General features: G+C 40.5%; 1 protein-coding gene across 2 annotated transcripts; it reads left to right on the top strand.

The window, feature by feature from the left end:
* Nucleotides 1-854: 854 nt before the first annotated feature.
* Nucleotides 855-2,609, top strand: nkx2.4a (NK2 homeobox 4a). 2 transcript variants are annotated; one of them, XM_054614521.1, is made up of 3 exons: nt 855-1,221; nt 1,912-2,360; nt 2,448-2,609. In XM_054614521.1, the coding sequence occupies exons 1-3, from the start codon at nt 855-857 to the stop codon at nt 2,607-2,609; spliced, it is 978 nt and encodes a 325-aa protein (XP_054470496.1). The 2 variants fall into 2 exon arrangements, with proteins under 2 accessions (XP_054470496.1, XP_054470495.1); XM_054614520.1 differs by having other exon boundaries at nt 1,912-2,609.
* Nucleotides 2,610-18,309: the final 15,700 nt, after the last annotated feature.

The following is an 18,309-nucleotide window of genomic DNA, read 5'->3' as shown; positions in this document are numbered from 1 at the left end:
TGCTTAACAAAATCGTCTTCCAATTTCATTAAGTCAGGTGAATAACGGTTTTTTTTTTGCTTCTAAGAAATGATTAAAATTGTGACTTCTCCGAATTCATTTCCACGAACGAAGTGGAATTAGTGAGAGGAAAAACTGTATCAGTTTTGGCAAATATAATCTATAAATCCTGTTCATTATATGCCTTGCCTCATTGTGAATTGTAGGTGGTCATATACTCACAGGCTTGATTCCTATTGCCGCTCCCTTTCAGCGTTTGTCATTTTTAGCTTATTTGGACTTGGGTTCCCTTTCTGGTGGGGCAAAATGATGCTTAAGAAGCATAAATGAGCCGGCCATACAACTTCATTGTGCCTCTTTGATGATACTCGGTGGTCCTTATGTCTGTTCAAAGTGCTCTCAAAGTTTCTAGAAAGAGTGGAATTCCCTACTGACGCAAAATAGTCATATGTGGTCGGATCAGCTGATGTGCAGAACATAATGGGTAATTCTCACCTGTATATATAGCTGTCAGAAAGGACATAATCATCAATATGTGACGTCGTTTTATTCACGTATGCAACTTTAATATAAAGCAAAGTGTATTTGGATGAATTGTTTCCCTAAAATGTCAATGACTATTGTTTGCTGGTTTAGGAGTTTTGCTCCGCCCCCTGTGTTTGTCGTAAACCTGGCTCCTGGCTCCAATAAACCCGGGCTAAGAGCGCCCTGGGCTCGCCTCCTTCTCCAAGGCGATCAATAGGATCTCAGGCGCTCTACAAGCACTCTCTTACGTAGACGTCCACTAAGGAGAGAGCCGATACAACAACACGGTTGATCTGCTCAAACACAAAAATCTACCTGCTTTCTGAATCATGTCGTTGAGCCCAAAGCACACTACGCCTTTTTCAGTGACAGATATTTTGAGTCCAATCGAGGAGACCTACAAGAAGTTTAGTGCCATGGACGGCGCAGGGAACCTAACCTCTCCACTGGGAGCCTACCGACAGCCTCAGGTGCAGACCGGCATGCAACAACACTCCATGGGCCATAACGCCGCCGTGGCCACCTCTTACCACATGCCGCACACCGTCTCCCAGTTCTCCCACAGCGCAATGGGGGGATACTGCAATGGGAGCATTGGCAACATGGGAGACCTCCCGTCGTACCAGGAAAGCATGCGGAATAGTGCAGCAGCAACAGGGTGGTACAGCACCAATCCTGACCCAAGATACTCCACAAGTAAGTTCTTTACTATATTTATACACATTTTTCTTTTATTTATTTCGTCGTTAATAAAAAAAATGGAAACTGACTATTCAGTAATGCTGGAGGATAACGCACAGGAATTAATATGTTTTGCTTTCTACTATTATTTAATTTATGTTTGTGGGCTATCGATAACAAGTTAATGCTAATGGTGTACACTATTTTAGGATATCTTTGATTTAATATGTGTATAATATATATATTTCTGGCGGTTAAACTGAAAAGGAGATCATTCTTTCATGTCTGGTTCCACTTCTTTACCTTTGGCATGAGAAAATATTTCAAAGCAATATCTCTCTCTCTCTCTCTCTCTCTCTCTCTCTCTCTCTCTATATATATATATATATATATATATATATATATATATATATATATATATATATATATATATATATATATATATATATATATATATATATATATTATATATTACTATTATTATTATTATTATAGTATTAGTAGTAGTAGTAGTATTATTATTATTATTATTATTATTATTATTATTATTATTATTATTATTATTATTATCAAGTGTGTTTTGTTAAGCTAATGCTTTGCAGCTTCAATAATTATCAGCCAATAATCAATAAAGACTACTTCAGGCGAAACAGTGTTCTCCTCTTCTGTTTATTGAACGCACATATATGTATGTATATTTTTAAGTTTCTAGATTCATGGGACCTTCCACAGGTATGAACATGACCGGCATGGGGAGTCTCTCAGGAATGGCAGACGCCTCCAAATCCATGCCAGTTCTCCACGCTGCGCCCAGGAGGAAACGGCGCGTGCTGTTCTCGCAGGCTCAGGTCTACGAGCTGGAGAGGAGGTTTAAGCAGCAGAAATACCTGTCGGCGCCCGAGAGGGAGCACCTGGCCAGCATGATCCACCTGACGCCGACCCAGGTGAAGATCTGGTTTCAGAACCACCGGTACAAGATGAAGCGCCAGGCCAAGGACAAGGCGACGCAGCAGCTGCAGCAGCAGCAGCAACAGGACGGGAACCTGTGCCAACAGCAGGCGCAGTCCCCGAGGCGCGTGGCCGTGCCGGTTCTGGTAAAGGACGGTAAACCGTGCCAGAACGGCTCCAACACGCCGACGCCGAATCAGCAACAGGTGCAACAACAGAGCCAGCAGCAACAGAGCCAACAACAGAACGGGGCCGGAGTGGTGCTCGCGTCCCCGACCAGCAGCCTCGGCCAGCACCAGAGCCAGCAGCAGGTGAACGCTTTGGAGCTGGAGGAGATGTCGCCCAGCCCCCCCTCACTGCACAGCCAGCTCAACATGGCCCAGATAGACACTTCTGCTGTAGATTACACCAGTAACATGGTCAGCTCAAACCTCCTCTACGGCAGAACGTGGTAGGAGTAAATACAGTACTGGTCACTTTCCACTTTTTCTATAGTGAACCTGCGGATGAGCCCATGCAAGAACAAATATATATTTGTGTGTGTATTTATATGAATATACATATAAATACACACACAAACAAGCACATATGAATGACATATGAAGGCTGGGGAACGTGGGCCCTTTGGTTTGGAGGGGACACGGCGCACAGAGGCGCACCAGCTGATCAGGGCACATTTTCTTGACATCTCTGAGAGGGGAGTCTATTTTTGAACATTACAGAAATGGCTGCCCTTGAAAGCAATTATGTCGTTTCTGGACCTTTTGTAATCCATGTTTTGGACCTTCCTCATGATGTTTTAAACGTAGTCTATGTTGTTGAAACAAAAAGGAATGCTGCTTCACTTGAGTTTGGACTGGGGCTGGGGAAAGGTGGGATCAGGTTTGAAGTACACTAAGCCACCACTCCTTATTTACGGTGATAACCTGATATTTTATCATATTAATATTGTAAACTAATGTATTCCTTTTAGACTTATTAAATAAAGTAGGGACTTGTATATTTGGCTAACACACAAGAATGCGTTTAACTGTATAATAATCGTTATTGCGTCCACTTCTATGTTTTCTTTATTCTTTTGTAAGTTAAAAAGGAAAAAATGCGTGATGGCTGCTGTATATGTTTCAAAAACCAAGTGAACGTTAACAATAAATAACTTGAAGTGTGAGAGCTATTCCTGAAGAAGTAATTTTTTAAAAGGGATCTGTTTTTGGAGTGCATTTTCATTATGTTGTGATTGAGACCAAATTGAGAAGGAAAGCAAGGTCGATGAGGGAGCCAGCATTGTTCAGGTGACATTTTGGAGGGCTGCCTTTCATGGAGGATGTCTGCAGGAGTCTAAGACTGGGAAATCAGCCTTTGAAAAAAAAATCCCTAACGCTTTCCGGCAGGTTTTATAATGAAATTAATGTATGCATTGATATATAAATATAATTCCGTTCTTATCATATATATTCATCTTACTATGTTAAATAGGCCCAGACTTTCGCTGCAATGTAATTGGTCAATTTTCTTGTGAATGCGAGACTCTATAAAATACACAATTATTACCAATTATTGTAAGAAGAACGAATGTTATCTAAAGGAATGGAGTACATGCCTGGCGTTATTAGAATGCTGCATTAAAGATGATTACATTATTATTATTTGCATTATTAGTATTATTATTAGTATTATTATTATTATGCACAGGCCTCAGTCGTTAAATTATCAAAATGAAATAGAAATAGAATAAAATATTCCATTCATATCAGTTTCACAATTCAAATACGAATCAAAAAAATATCCTTCTTAATTTACCTTTATCAATTTTAAATTATTTAAAACATTAAATTGAAATTACTGAAACTGAGTTTGAGCGAGAGCTGGTGGGAGTCCGTTCCGTTTTTTTTTTTGTTTTGTATTTTGTTTTGGGGAGTATTGATATGAAGCATTAACGCTCTGTTTGGGTATACAATGAAAATATTATACTATTATCAAAATGCATTGCAATATGTCAGCTTCTTCAAAAATGTTTCACTTAAATCTCCTTTTTTGAAAATGTATTTCTTGTTGTAATTTCACTGGGTGACAAAATATTTTACAAACATTTAAAAAATCTCAAACTTTTCAAATAGTGCAAGTGTTTATGTATTTAGTGTCATTTTGATTTTAGCTAACCAATATACACATTGTTATCTGATGCATTCCATTGAAGCAAGTGTTTCAAATACCCAGCAGCTTTTGCCACAGTTTCTTTTCATTCACACACTCTTATACATTGTATGCCACCACACACACACACACACACACACACACACACACACACACACACACACACACACACACACACACACACACACACACACACACACACACACACACATTATTGTCATTCTGATCAATCTCTTTTGAAGATGATGAATCATCTGTACAAACAAACTCCAAACAGTTTAAGGTCATCACTTAGCATCAGTGTCGGCTCCCCTTTGCTTCTGTCCTCCAAAACCTTTTTTTTTTTACACCAGCAGCGGCTGATAATAGCATCTAACATTTCATTTCCTGTGGTCATTTAAACACGTTTGGAAATTACTTCTCAATCCCCTTGCTGATGACACCCTGTGGTAGTGATGATGATGATGATGATGATGGCTATCAGTGTGTCTCAATAGGGACCTTGGAGAGCCCCCATTTCCAACCCCTTCACATACCTGGCAGCTGTATGTATATGTGCTATCATCCCTACACTCGAAGGAAGCATCAGAGCCAATATGCACCTGACATTTGGTTTGAGCGCGACAACTCCATCAGAAGGGAGTTTGATAGGAGCATTAAAAAGAGAAATGCATTCCACAATATACACTTTGATGCTGCAAGGTGTTCCTGATAGATTCTGTCCCTAAATTGAGGGCATGAATGAGCTGTCAACAAAGATTTTTGATGGTGTGCCACATGAAATGAAAGTGGAGGTGAAGCCATTCTTTTCTCTTTTCAATAGCCATAGTTATGGCGCACTAATAGGCTATGCTGGGTAATCACTGTCTATTGTGCCTGTTGCTTCTCTCGCTTTATTGGGGGGTACCTCTCTTTGTAAGGATATATGAGACAGACTGGGCACTGTAATTGGTGCTGGCATCATCATCTCTGTCTAGAAAGTTTTTTGGAGGCTGCAGCCGCCACTGTGCGGTGTTACTTCCACGTGCAGAACATCCACACGCATGTGCAGGTGCATATGCAGAGAATAGATGGCCAGCTCAACACATTCGCACACACAATGCCTCAAATGAGTGCATGCACACTCATATTCACATACATGAATAAAGCAACCAAATAAAACATGCATTATATAAAAAATTGTCTCCCACACACAAAAAGCAGATATTTCCATCAGAGCTGGAATGAGTGCCATTTGTAGGATTATCTATCTCACTGTAAAGATTTGTTTAGACTATTCTTCTCAGGTAATTGCAGGTTGCACTGCAAAATGTGAATTTAGAAGAAAGCCTTGCTTCAGCTTCTCCACCCCCCTACCCCCGCCCCAACTCCCTTCCTCCCCATTATTCTACTTAATATGTCAGAAGGTCTGATCGCAGAGAAACCTTTTCAAGTCCTATTGATGTGTTCCTCAATTGACCATGGCGACCTAGCAACCTAGAGAGCGCTAATTGGCAAGGGCTTAACATTATTGGCTGCATAGTTTACACAGAAATAGGGCAAACATATAACCCTCATCATACACAGTTCACTGTTTTTTTTTAGTTTTGCCGGTAAAACAGAATGGGAGAATTGCTTTGTGTTGTTGGTCTTCACTGGAAAAGCAATTAAAACAGAAAGCTAAAAGCAGAGTCTGGCCTGGTTGTGGAGTGGAGTGGAGTATAGTGGATGAGTAAGATTTTTCCTGAAGACACACAGGTAAAGGCAGAACAATGTGGCTCCTCTCCACAGAGAGGATTTCATGCTATTTATGGTACTTTGTATGATAACATATGATTTAGATAGCCATTCTGGATGGATATTCAGTAAGTAGTACTAGGGTTTACTCCCACACATTCCACCACCTCCTCTCTCCTTCCATCCCCAGAAATAGTCCCCAAACCTGCCCCATGTGAAATGATTAGGAGAGGCGAGGTCCGCTTTTCATTTCCCCGCGAATGAATGCATTGAATTGGCAAGTTCTGAGAGACACACACCAAGATTTTAATTAGTGTATTGCCCTCGCATTCTGCCAAGGAGAGACAATCTTTCTCATTTCTATGACAAACCTGTTGCCTGCTGGATTTGTTTGGTTTCCAAAGAATGAATCACTGCAAGTCTGCAAATATTTGCCCCAGGAAGCAGAAAGTTCTCCAATTCCAGTCATTTCCAAATGGAAAAAATAGCCTCCGAATAATCATCTTCCTACGGAGTGGGAAAAAAAAAAACATTTCAAGAAGGTCATAGGACTCAGAAAGCAATTCTCACTCTAATAGATTTCCATGAAATTAAATACACGAAACCATATTTTTTTCACCGTTGCCTTTGACGATACTGTAACATGAACTCAACACACACACACACAGGTGCGCTCACACACACAATTATATGCTATACCAGGACTTGCACTGGCTAATTCCATTGCTTACTATGAATATAATTTTAGCAGTATGAGGCATTGCAGTGTCAAAGCAACCTTTTGAAGACTATTCATAAATGTCTTGGGGAGGGAGGGGGTTGGAGGACCAGGTTAGGAGTGTGTGTGTGTGTGTGTGTGTGTGTGTGTGTGTGTGTGTGTGTGTGTGTGTGTGTGTGTGTGTGTGTGTGTGTGTGTGTGTGTGTGTGTGTGCGTGTAGGGGGGGGGGCAGCATCCCTTATTAGGGAACCATGTCACATTCTCTCCTGCGCCAGCCGGACTCGCTGCACTGCCAGTAATCCCCCCTCCAAGTCCCCCTATGCATGTTATTCAATTCGCTCATAAGTAGTTAGAGAAACTGTTTTCAGTTGCCACTAATAACTACTGACCTCCAGCGACACAGGCCAACAATGGGTTTGTCAGGCCTGAAACGCACAACCAAAGAAGCTGATTAGGAACTCAAGAGGTTTGAAGCAAGAATCAATGGCTGCTCTGTCCTGCCACGGTGCTTCCAGCATGGCACTGATGATTGTGGGACCTCCATTAGTTATGCCTCATTAAGTCCCACAAACTCCTTTAAGAAAATGAGTTTAGCCAATTCAAAAATCTATTACGGCCGTGGAGCCCCTACTGAGGTGCCACTGTGTTTGGACTCCGAGACAGGAGGCTAGAGAAAGACCAGCTTCACTGTGTAGACATGTGTGGGAGCCTGTGACACATTACACTCCATCCCTATGTATGCTCCTTCTTTTCTTTAACATTTTAACCCTTTCCGTCTTGTTTTATTGACAAAAACATGCTGGAAATGCAACAGCAGACACAATTACACACAATTCATCAGAGCCCCATAAAATATGTTAGTGTGAGTTGGTTGTTTTGTCATTGTACACCTGAACTGCAATGATGCGCTGCCTCTGTGAAGGAAGCATTTTAAGCAAAATCTTTGACACCATGGTGACACACTATTATATTAGGAATTTGTTGTATTGTCATGTCAGGTATTCCCAAAAATGTATGCTTTTCATTCAAAATATCTTGCACATTTCTGTCACCATAAAAATCACTTCAGTTCATAACTAGACTAGTTTCTAATCCAAAACAATGAAGTGTTAGTTAAAATGAGTTAACTCGCGCTGAAATGGCTGACTCTAAACATCAGTAACCAATATTTTTCCATGATATGAAGGAAAAGGTTCTCTCTAAGAGGTTTGTAAGCCATTCAAAATACTCCTGTACTCCTCTGTTTGTCTGTCGTATCGGCAAGGCCACACATGATATAATTATACTCCATCCTTGGAATGGGTTTCAATCGGCTGACTAAAATAAAAAAAATAAAAATCAAGCGAGCATAAAAGACATTTAATCGTTACCTCCAAACATGTAAAGAGGTGAAATGAAAATGAGTTAGAAATTGATTTTCCTGTATTCAGAAATATGAAAAAGACATATTTACAGAACAAAAGAGTTCATCTCTGTCCTTCACAGCAGTCCTCTTTACTTTTGAACCAACAAGCAGTTTTCTCCCAACTCACCGTTGCCACAGTAATGGCCAGCTGCCAGTCTGCGGATTACTGGTTAATAGGGCCAGGGCTGAAGAGCAGTTCAATGAAGGTAGGCAATGGATAAGATCAGTGTGTGTTGGCTAGGCCGTAGTTATCTATGTGTGTATGTCTGGAAGTGTGTGTTACTTAGTTTTATTTATTTTTATTGTTTTCTTTTTATAGACGCGATCTCACCATACCATCAGTGTATTGACATACACATTGAGATAAATAGGCATGCATGCTGTGAACACATAAAACAAAAAGACAATAGGGAGTGCAAAATTGTACAAGAAAAAAAATCTGGAAAATTTAGGACATTTTAAACATGCTTGAAAAAGAAAAACTGAAAAATACTCTCAGAACCAGTTAATAGGGGGGCGATGATCCAACAGCAAACAGCCAAACACACACAAATAAACACACAAATTGAGATGAATGGCAAAAGATAACAGAAACAGCCACCACTCAATAGTGATGTCTGTCAAATTAAGCCCAGGAGAACGTAATCGTTTCTTCAAATATAACATTCTGTAATCTGCCCCCTCCAAAACACGCAGGCGTCTCAATATAACCGTCCCAGAGGGCCATGGGGGCCAAAGAGGACCACCCACTTTCTTTTCAATTATCATCTTGCAGCAACCTGTCTCCTCTCCAGCATTCAGCAGGAGACACTGACTGCTCTCCAGAGGGAATTACAATTAGACTGTTGTTTGTCCCTCGAATAAACTTCCAGACTGTAGCTGACAATCCCAACTCTGTAGAGCATGTGACCCCGAGGACAAACAGGATTACGCCCCAAATCCCATGTTCCTTTACCCTCTCTCCTTTCTGCCTCTTGAGTCGCTGCGGTCAGGGGGTCTCCGGATGGAGGCAGGGAAGGGAAATGTGGGGACACAACTGATTACGCCTCTAAGTCTGCAAATACACAAATTGCTTCAGGTATTAGTGACGTCAATGTAATTCCATAGACATTAACGTCAGTTTGTACATTTTCTAGGACAACAAAAAATGTAATGCTATATTCTTCAAAAAGTGGTGGCTCTATTTTCTGGTCTATTACTGTGAAGTTTTGTCCATTTCGGGCAGGTTAATGTTACATTAAATCATTTTGGCTATATGTTTAAGATAAGGTTGCCACTTAGATCTAAAGCATTGGTTCCCAACTCAGGGTCGGGATCACCCAAAGGTGTCGCAAGATAACTCTGAGGGTTCATGAGATCACTACTGCAAGATAATCAAATAGATATTTAGGAGTATAAAGCAGTTTACTCCTTCTGACTTTTTTTTGGTTTAGAGTAAGTAGGTTCCCTTCAGGCCATGAAAATGTAAAAGTCCTACACACATAATGCTTTAGTGACAATGAGTCACATGTCAATAGTGTTTCATTTTAAGGGAATACAAGCCAAAAATTATGGGAGACCACTGATCTAAAAGTCCTCAAAGTCCATAATTTTGTTAGGTCAAATTTTAGACACAAAAGTGTGGTATTTAATTTTTACTAAAAGTGTATTTCAAGATAAATACTCTTTTGAATTTTAGTTTATAAATGATAGTTTATATTTGATAACATTTGGGTTTCTGTTTTTTTAAACTATCGGGGGGAGTCTCCCTCTATTCTTCCAGCCGGCTAACATTAGTCTATTATTTACTTGTAACTTGTATCTTCTGTGTATTATCTGTCTGTTAAATCCTCATCAGTGCAAATAACAATCACGCTTAGAATTTGTCTCGGGGACACCAATTAGGGCACAATCCACATGGGACAAAGGCTCTGTTTCAGAGGGGAGTCGCACTGGCCAGTGGATCTGGAGTGTTTATTTGCCCCGCTGTAGCCAGCTGGTCATACGAAGGCACAGAAAGGGTACATTGACTCCACCCAGCAGGGGGTAGTGGCACAGCAAAAGGGAAATGGGACTCTTTTTCAACTCCCCCCTTCTCCACAATGCAGCACACCCAATCAAAGAGTCCGGACCCTTTTGTGGAGGTGGCAAGTGGACAAGGGAAGGGGGGGTTTGGGCTGCCAACCCCTCCTCCTGCCGCTGTCCTGTCTGTGCGGCCAGCCACACTTCACAGCTAATTAGCGGTCAGATCCACTGGCCCCTAATCAGCAGGACATGTTAAAACTGCCCTAATCAGGCTTAATCCTGGCTTTGTGTCACGCATGCAGCCTTCCCCTGCCTACTTACTCTGTCTGCTGTATTGATTAAGGCATCATTTGGGGATTTGGTGGTCAATACACTGCAATCTGCGATGGGCCATAGGTGTGCCATGGATTACATTGTATGATAGCTTCTAATGAAACTTTAAGGTAAAGCTTCTATACGTGACATGGGTGGCTTTCTTACACCTCCGTAAAGTAATTCAAAAATATTGAAGAAATGTGAGTTACAACAAAATAAGTGGGAAAAACAAGTGGGAATAACTAAAACGCAAGTAAATGATACACAAACATTTTATAAGAAAAACACTACTAAGTAATATGATTGAACCAAAGTACCTCTACACAAGTAGAGCTGCTTTACATCCATAAACTGTTTCAGCCTTGGCCCTTTGGGGAATCTCTGCTGTTTTCACATGTCTTTTGTGTGGACTCAACACTATGTTTCTATACATTCTAAGCAAATACCACATTTCAATCACAAATATGAATATGAATCATAAACAAACAACAAATTAAAAATTGTTTCTTTTCAGGTGAAGTCAATTTGCATGATTAATTTATTAATACATTCCTTTTCAATTGATGTGGATTCAAGCTCTGAAAAACAGAACATAACATTAACAAGGTCCTCAAATAAATGAGCAATGTGCACTTACCCAATAAAACTATAAGTTAACACATCTGTTTGGCTATTGCTTTACCCAGATTGCTTTGTCATTCAAATGTGTCAACTACTTATTTGATGTATTTACTTAATTACTGTACAGCCCAATTTGTTGCATAAGAGGTAGAGTCATTTTTTACTTATTTAAGTCTTTTAGTCATTAACTGCTCCATAGTGTTAATAAGGATGTAATGCATAGACACTCAAAGATGTGTGTGAATAATAATCCGCTTTTCCTTGTGCAGATTATTATGCGATCATTCAATGAGTGAGGAGCCTGTTGACAGAGCCGACAATATGGAAATACAACAGCGACTAACTAAAATCCACCAAAACATCTGTCAGAAAAGAACATTATTCAATTTGTATCTAATATGCTGTTTGTACAGTCTTTTCTCCTCATCTTGATGTCATCACCACTGACAACATAAATGGTGGCTGTCCTAGTTGCTTGATTCAGTCGATTCAGAGACTACTTAGAAACTTTAGGAGGAAAAATGAGGTCATCACCACAGCCAGTATGGATGAATTTTAATCCAAGTGCTGAACTGTGGAGAATGGATTAGGTAATTACCATACTTTCCAGCAATATAAGGCCATAAATTAAAATCTCAAACAACTTCTCAAGTGACAACTCATCTAATCAGGGGGACAATCACAGAGAGGCCTTGCTGTTTACTGATTGCTCTAATCAAAAATGGCTTCTTCAAACACAGCTAATTGGTCAGTTTACTCACGGAACGGGGAGGCAATGTAGAGGGGCTACTGTCGTGATTTGAAGGACCCAAATATCTCCCATTTGCATTGAGTGCCACCAGCATACCCTTGACTCCCACAAGTTATCAGCAAAGCAGACAATTATTCATCAGGCACAAATTGGCACATCAAAGTCAAATCAGAGAATTACCGGCAGGAAGACCCCAAAGCAAGGGCTGAGAGAGGAAAGGTGGCCTTTGATTGACCGCATTGCCCTTCGCTAGGTCTTCCAGCCTTATATACCGTCAGGCTCGGCACCTTCCAGAGAAGCTTCAAAGTGCTTCACAAGTAAAAACGCACAGCATTTCAAGTGTAAAAGAAGATCAAGAGAAGAAGGGTCAAGGTACACTGGTTAGGACATTGGGGTTTTTCTTTCTTTTCTCTTGCCGGCAATATAATGATTAAACTGTTTGTTGGTGGCAAATTTAAAACTGCTACTGCCATCTCGAGGGATGTGACATGACTTGGTTTAAGCTCCAGTGATGCAGTGGAATATAAGTACACCATTCATCATTTTGACATATTGCTAATGTTTGTTCGTTAGCATGTCCACTAGACAATACAACAGGGAGGAATCAGTCTTTCAGGTCACAATAAGATGAATTGCATCATTGCAGCAGAACCAGAGATATCTTCTTATTTATTCCACACATTCTTCTTCCTGGTCAAAACCAGGAACCTACATTACCACCAATGCAACTCAACTGCTTAACCGTGGCTGGATATTCAGGTGTACTCTGCCAGTAGCGGCTAATGTTGTCATGGCCTCTACCTCTGCTTAGCCTGCAGCCACTCCCCCTTTCCCTGTGTGTGTCGGTGTTCGTTTGATTACAGGAGTGGAGACAGGTGTACAGGAGCCAGGCCACCAGCTGTCCTCCATCTCAATCAGCCTGCCCTTAAAAGCCCGGTCCGGACTCCTCCACACCGCCAGATCGGAGACTCTGTTAACCAGTTAGTGTCGCTCTAACTCGCCAGTCTATTTGGTATATAATCGGTTACCCTGATTCTTAATTCCTGTTCCATTACATTACATTACATTACAGTCATTTAGCAGACGCTTTTATCCAAAGCGACTTACAATCACCCCGCGACCCTTAACTGGATCGGTTATGGAAGATGGATGGATGGATGGACTTACAATCAGTAGTATGTTACATATCATTCACCCATTCACACACTGATGACAGGCTACCATGCAAGGTGCCACCATCAGACTCTAACTAACATTCATGCAACATCCAGTCCACACCGATGGCAAGCCTTCGGGAGCAACTTGGGGTTAAGTGTCCAAGGACACAACGACTGCCGAAGCCGGGTATCGAACCACCGACCCTCTGATTGGAGAACTACCTTGCTCTCCACTACGCCACAGCCGCCCTGTAGCTTTCCCCTGCCTGAACCTGCCTATGTCTCCAGCCCTGTTCCCTGCTCGTCTCCAGCTCCTGTCCTGGCTCCCTGGCTTCGCCCCACCTGATCCCCTCGTCCTTCCTGCAACGCATGCCCTGCTAAGAACAATAAACCCCTTACCCCTACTCTCTGCCTCCCCGTCTCTGTGCTGCATTCGGGTCCACCAGTCTCGTCATAACAAATGTAGCCTTGGGTTGCTAGCCTTAAGCAGAGATGAGGAGCGGTCTACAGAGGCCTGGAACACTGATACACATTCTAACTCCATACCCCCATTTATTTTTATTTCAAACTAAGTCCTCAACTCCAATGGACCCCAAACACAAAGGGCAATTAAATATAATTAATAATAATAAAATAAATTAAAATACAAAAATACTACGCAATTATATAGCATGACAGGGCGTGTGTACGTTATTATAGCGCTAAGTAGCATTACACTGAAGGAGCATGTAAGCATGTCATGAGAAAAATATGGTAACACGGTGCGATCTGAGTACTTTAACTAGATCAGGGGGACAGGGTCACAGCACTGACCTTTGCAATATTGCACAGCAATAGAAATAGTGCGATATGATGTAGAATCAGTAGAGCACACTGTAAACCTATAGGAGCAAGGACAACCAGAATGAGGCTAAAGGCATATTAGTGGTGGCAACAAAACAGACAGTTATATATGAATATGGTTTATCATGCAGTGGAGGTGAGTTGCCTGGGAGACAGTTACAATAGAGGGAGTGGGCGGTGGGGGGCAGTGTTATGGAAGGTGACAGCTCTGGGAAAAAAGCTGCCCCTTTATCTTAACACTGCAGCTGGATTCGAGTTCAACATCTGGCCTTGGCAGTAATACCTGATAAATGTAGAGTTACACAGGAGAGTAAATAGGGATGCAATATAATATGGAAAATAATCTCATTTTACCAGTGTTGAAGCTTGTTCTAAACATGTGATTATAATGATTTTCAATTAACAAATGAATGAAAGTAAGGATAATTATTAGATTAATACATGAAGCTACAAGGTACATTTTAAAGCAATGCATTCTACGAGTTATTTGGCTGATGTTGTTTTGTAGCAGTAATACAGTCATACAAATGCAAGGTTTATTACCAGCTAAAGTAAAGAATGTTAGTAATGTTGGCCAACTATTTTTAAGGAATTTGAGGGACAAATGTAGTTTCAGATGTCTTCATCTACTATGATACAGCTGGTCTAAAGTTGTTGCTGAATGTTGCTTAGGTTATGTAGCATCTGAGACCCGCTGCCAACATTTTCAATTGTCTAATTCTTATTCTTAATGAAATAGCTTCTGCCAAAGGCAATGCAGGTAAATATGAGTGGCAACAGTGTGCCATAGGGGGAAAAATGCACATTACAGAGGAAAAGTCAGCGCCAACGGATTGTAATATAAAATGTGAATATACATTTTCGAATAGAAAGCTATTTCACCTGCTGTCCTTCCATACCACAGAATAGGAAACACTAATGTCAACAGAATAATTGATGTCCCTCATTTATTTTTAGAGTTTAATATTATCGAGTTTCATTAATATAGAGCTTCATTCATATTAAACGAAATTAATTGAATAATAGAATTGATTTCTAAAAGCGCATACCTCAGTTGGAATGATACACTTGTCCCCCATTTACCCTTGAGAAATTGCTTGTAAACATTTGTAGCACAGCTCACTTAAACCATACAGCTGACAAGGTTAACAAGGCAGATTTTTTGGAAAACAAAGGGCAAATCTAAATCTAAATCCTGTTTTGAGCAAAGTGATGAGAGCAATGGAGCATTGAGTTATCCTTTAAAATTCAAAATTAATTCAGAGATGCTGCACTCACAACGTTCGTATGCGAGTGCTCTGATTAATAAATGTATTCTTTGATTTTGAAGCAGTAGCATTAAGTTGTCTCATGATTTAATCAATACCCACATACCTACCCAAATATACACACATATACGTTGTGTGTTTTTAAGATGGCTTGCCAGTCTAATCCACTGGTAAGCCAAAATTCCCATCTCACTTGGTTTTTTTAGAGTTGAGGTTGATTGAAACGAGCAGCTTTACTGAGAGGACGGGACTTTTCGAGAGCTGTGTGCACTCGCTGTAGCTAAAATAAAGCTAGCTCCTGCGGGTCCATACATCTACATTATAGGCTAGCTGCTTAATTAGCCTGGATGGCTTGTTTTCTATTGTTAGAGATGTTAAATACAGATGTGACACAAGGGTTTGGAGGTGTTTAAAGCCATCTTTGAAACAGTAAAGTTATGTAATAAGGAATACAACTTATTATAATGTAGTAACTGATCATTTTTTTGCCCAACACTGGTAATTAGTGTAAGAATACATGGGAGTTATTGGAGGAAACCTCATATTTTTCAGAATGTGTCCAACACAGCTGCAGAGCCTCATGGATTTCTCCTTTTTCACTGAGGGACCTGAGGATGAATTTGCTAAATCCAGCAGATCCACAAGCTGCCTCGTCCAATACTGACTTCCCTTCATGCAAATTCCATGGTGATGATGAAGACTTTGCAGCACCACATTTTTTAAAGACGAAAAATCCCTGTCGTCCTTCTTAACAGGATGTATGAAGACTAACGAGTGAATTCCTCTATGGATTGAGGGATGAATATTATATGTCACATTACTGGAGGTCATTTGTATAGATGTCTACCAAGCTGCTGCATATGATCACACCTGCCTGGTGGAAATGTGCCGCTACGTTGCAGATGAAGAGCTTCAAGTCTTTTCATGAGTATTCAAAATGAAGAGAAAGTGTTGCAGTATGGGAATTATTCAAACCTCTTTTGAAATTTGCAGTCCCATTATATTTTGACAATTTAGCATATTTTCCATTATATTAAAATATGTTGAATCAAGGCTACATAAAACCCATCTAATTGTGAAGAATGAAGTGGTGATATTTTCTTCGCAATAATTTCTATGACATATGTATTTCAATATATAAAAACAATTTTTAAAAATCATAGAAGCTGTAAATATTCATATTTAAATGGATATAAATAAAATGGATACAAGCACTGAAGAGTTTAAAGTCTTTGTGATGTTTACCCAAATAACTGTGAATAGTTTGTTGATCACTGGATCTTCTTTTATTGTTACTGAATGATTAACTAAATAGATGAAAAGCAGCAGGAGCTAATGAATAGGCCTTCTGTATGACCTTCCTTCGCTGAGTATGATGCTTTTGAAAAGAAAACTAACTGAATGGCATACATTGCTGTGTTCATGTCAGTGTTTACATATAAGGAGCTACACTTATTTCCCTGTGTCTGACTGACTCTGTGGCAGACCAAACTAAATTTCCTCGAGTCTGCATATAGAGGGCGGCACAAAAGATGTTTCAAAACCAATCCCTTCACCAGATGAAAGCGTCAGCTGAATAGATCTTTGATCCCGATTTCACCAGTCCAGTTTGTGTGTGTTTGAGTGAATGACGGAAAGGCAAAAGAAGAATGTGTTTATACATTTGGCCGGAATCTCGAGTGCGTAGATACTGATTGATGGATTGATTGACTTATAGGTTGCTCATTTATTGTTGATCATGTTTTATATGGCACAGAAGTAAAAAAGTGCTTCATTGTGTTGCTGCCAAGACCAGGCTTTGACTTAAATCTGTGGACTGACCGGTTAATACTCACCTCAACCTTATGCAATGCATTCTTTGTATATTGTTCTCTACTATAATATATTAGAGTATACAATCTAATTGTAACAAATACTGTTTTGATTGTTCATATTGTCTTTTATACTGTCCAAACTCTACCCTTGTTGGTAAAAATCAACTTTTACTCTTTATGTAGAGCTATGCTGATTGTCAATAAGTGCACACCTGTTACATAGACAATTTAATGATTTAGTAAATCAGTTAGATATTGCTGTTTCTAATAGCAAAAGTCAGTTACATTATTGCTCTGGCGGTACAATATTACCAAAGAAATAGGCTAGCGTCAGTCTTTGAACAGCATGCGTGTGTATTGTGTAACAAATATTGATAGCACTTGTGTTTTGATGCTGAGGGAACCAAATTCATAGGGCTAATTGTCAAAATACCTCTTCCACCTCAAGCGCTGCAAGACTTGAGGGCACTTGTTTGCCTCTTCTGCTCTGATGATTCAATAACTCCAAACAAGTTTGCAGCCTCAGGAGTGATGGCTCGTACTTCCTTTTATCACTGTGAGACACGAGGGGGGTGAGTAAAGCTCTCATAGATACTACTGTGATCTAAAAGCGGCTTTTTTAACCTTTGTGAAGCACTCACAGCTCGTAGTGTTTGTGGTGCTTTAGGTTAAAGCGTCTCACATGAAAGGCCAGCTTGTACCTATGATTTTATGCTTCATCCTGTTTTATAGAGTGTGTGCCTCATGACAAAAGGCCATTCCTTGGTTATGTTGTAAGTATCCTCTACCGCAACTACCCACAAAGCTTAGCAGAGCCACAGTTCACATGTGTGGGTCACTGGCTAATAACGGCTGTGAAACCTCAGCAGTAAATAAACGGTGGCAGGCAGTCAGGGGTCTGTTGATTAAAGTTGAGAATTAGCATTTCTACTCCATGGTAATGGCTGACCCTGTATTCCCCCAGTGAGGACTAGTGAGCGTGGCGGCTCACGGATAACAGGCTGTGTTAATGACAGGGGGTCCAACCAATCACCTTTGCTAACATCTCTATTATCAACAGATTTCAGCCATCAACAAGGAATTATATTAATGCCACTTCCTGTGACCCAGCTGCACCGAGCATGGACGCGTGTGTGTGCGTACCTTTTGTTACATGTGTATTCCCTTGGGAGAAAGGGAGAATGGAAGAGGTTGTGAGGGTGAAGATTTGTAAATGCAATAACATCCACTAGCCTGACATAATGCATTGTCTTCATTTCAGAGGCTCGTACGCGCAGCAGAGGCAACTCACTCACCCAGAGATCACCAGGTTCCCGTAATAGTAGGAATATAAGACACCGCAGCAACTCCCTCAGATCATTTAGTATTATTTGTGCATTCGGGGAAAAG

The sequence above is a fragment of the Anoplopoma fimbria genome, chromosome 15 (genome assembly GCF_027596085.1).
Source record: "Anoplopoma fimbria isolate UVic2021 breed Golden Eagle Sablefish chromosome 15, Afim_UVic_2022, whole genome shotgun sequence".
Taxonomy (NCBI): Eukaryota; Metazoa; Chordata; class Actinopteri; order Perciformes; family Anoplopomatidae; genus Anoplopoma; species Anoplopoma fimbria.
This window is presented reverse-complemented; position numbering and strand designations above follow the sequence as displayed.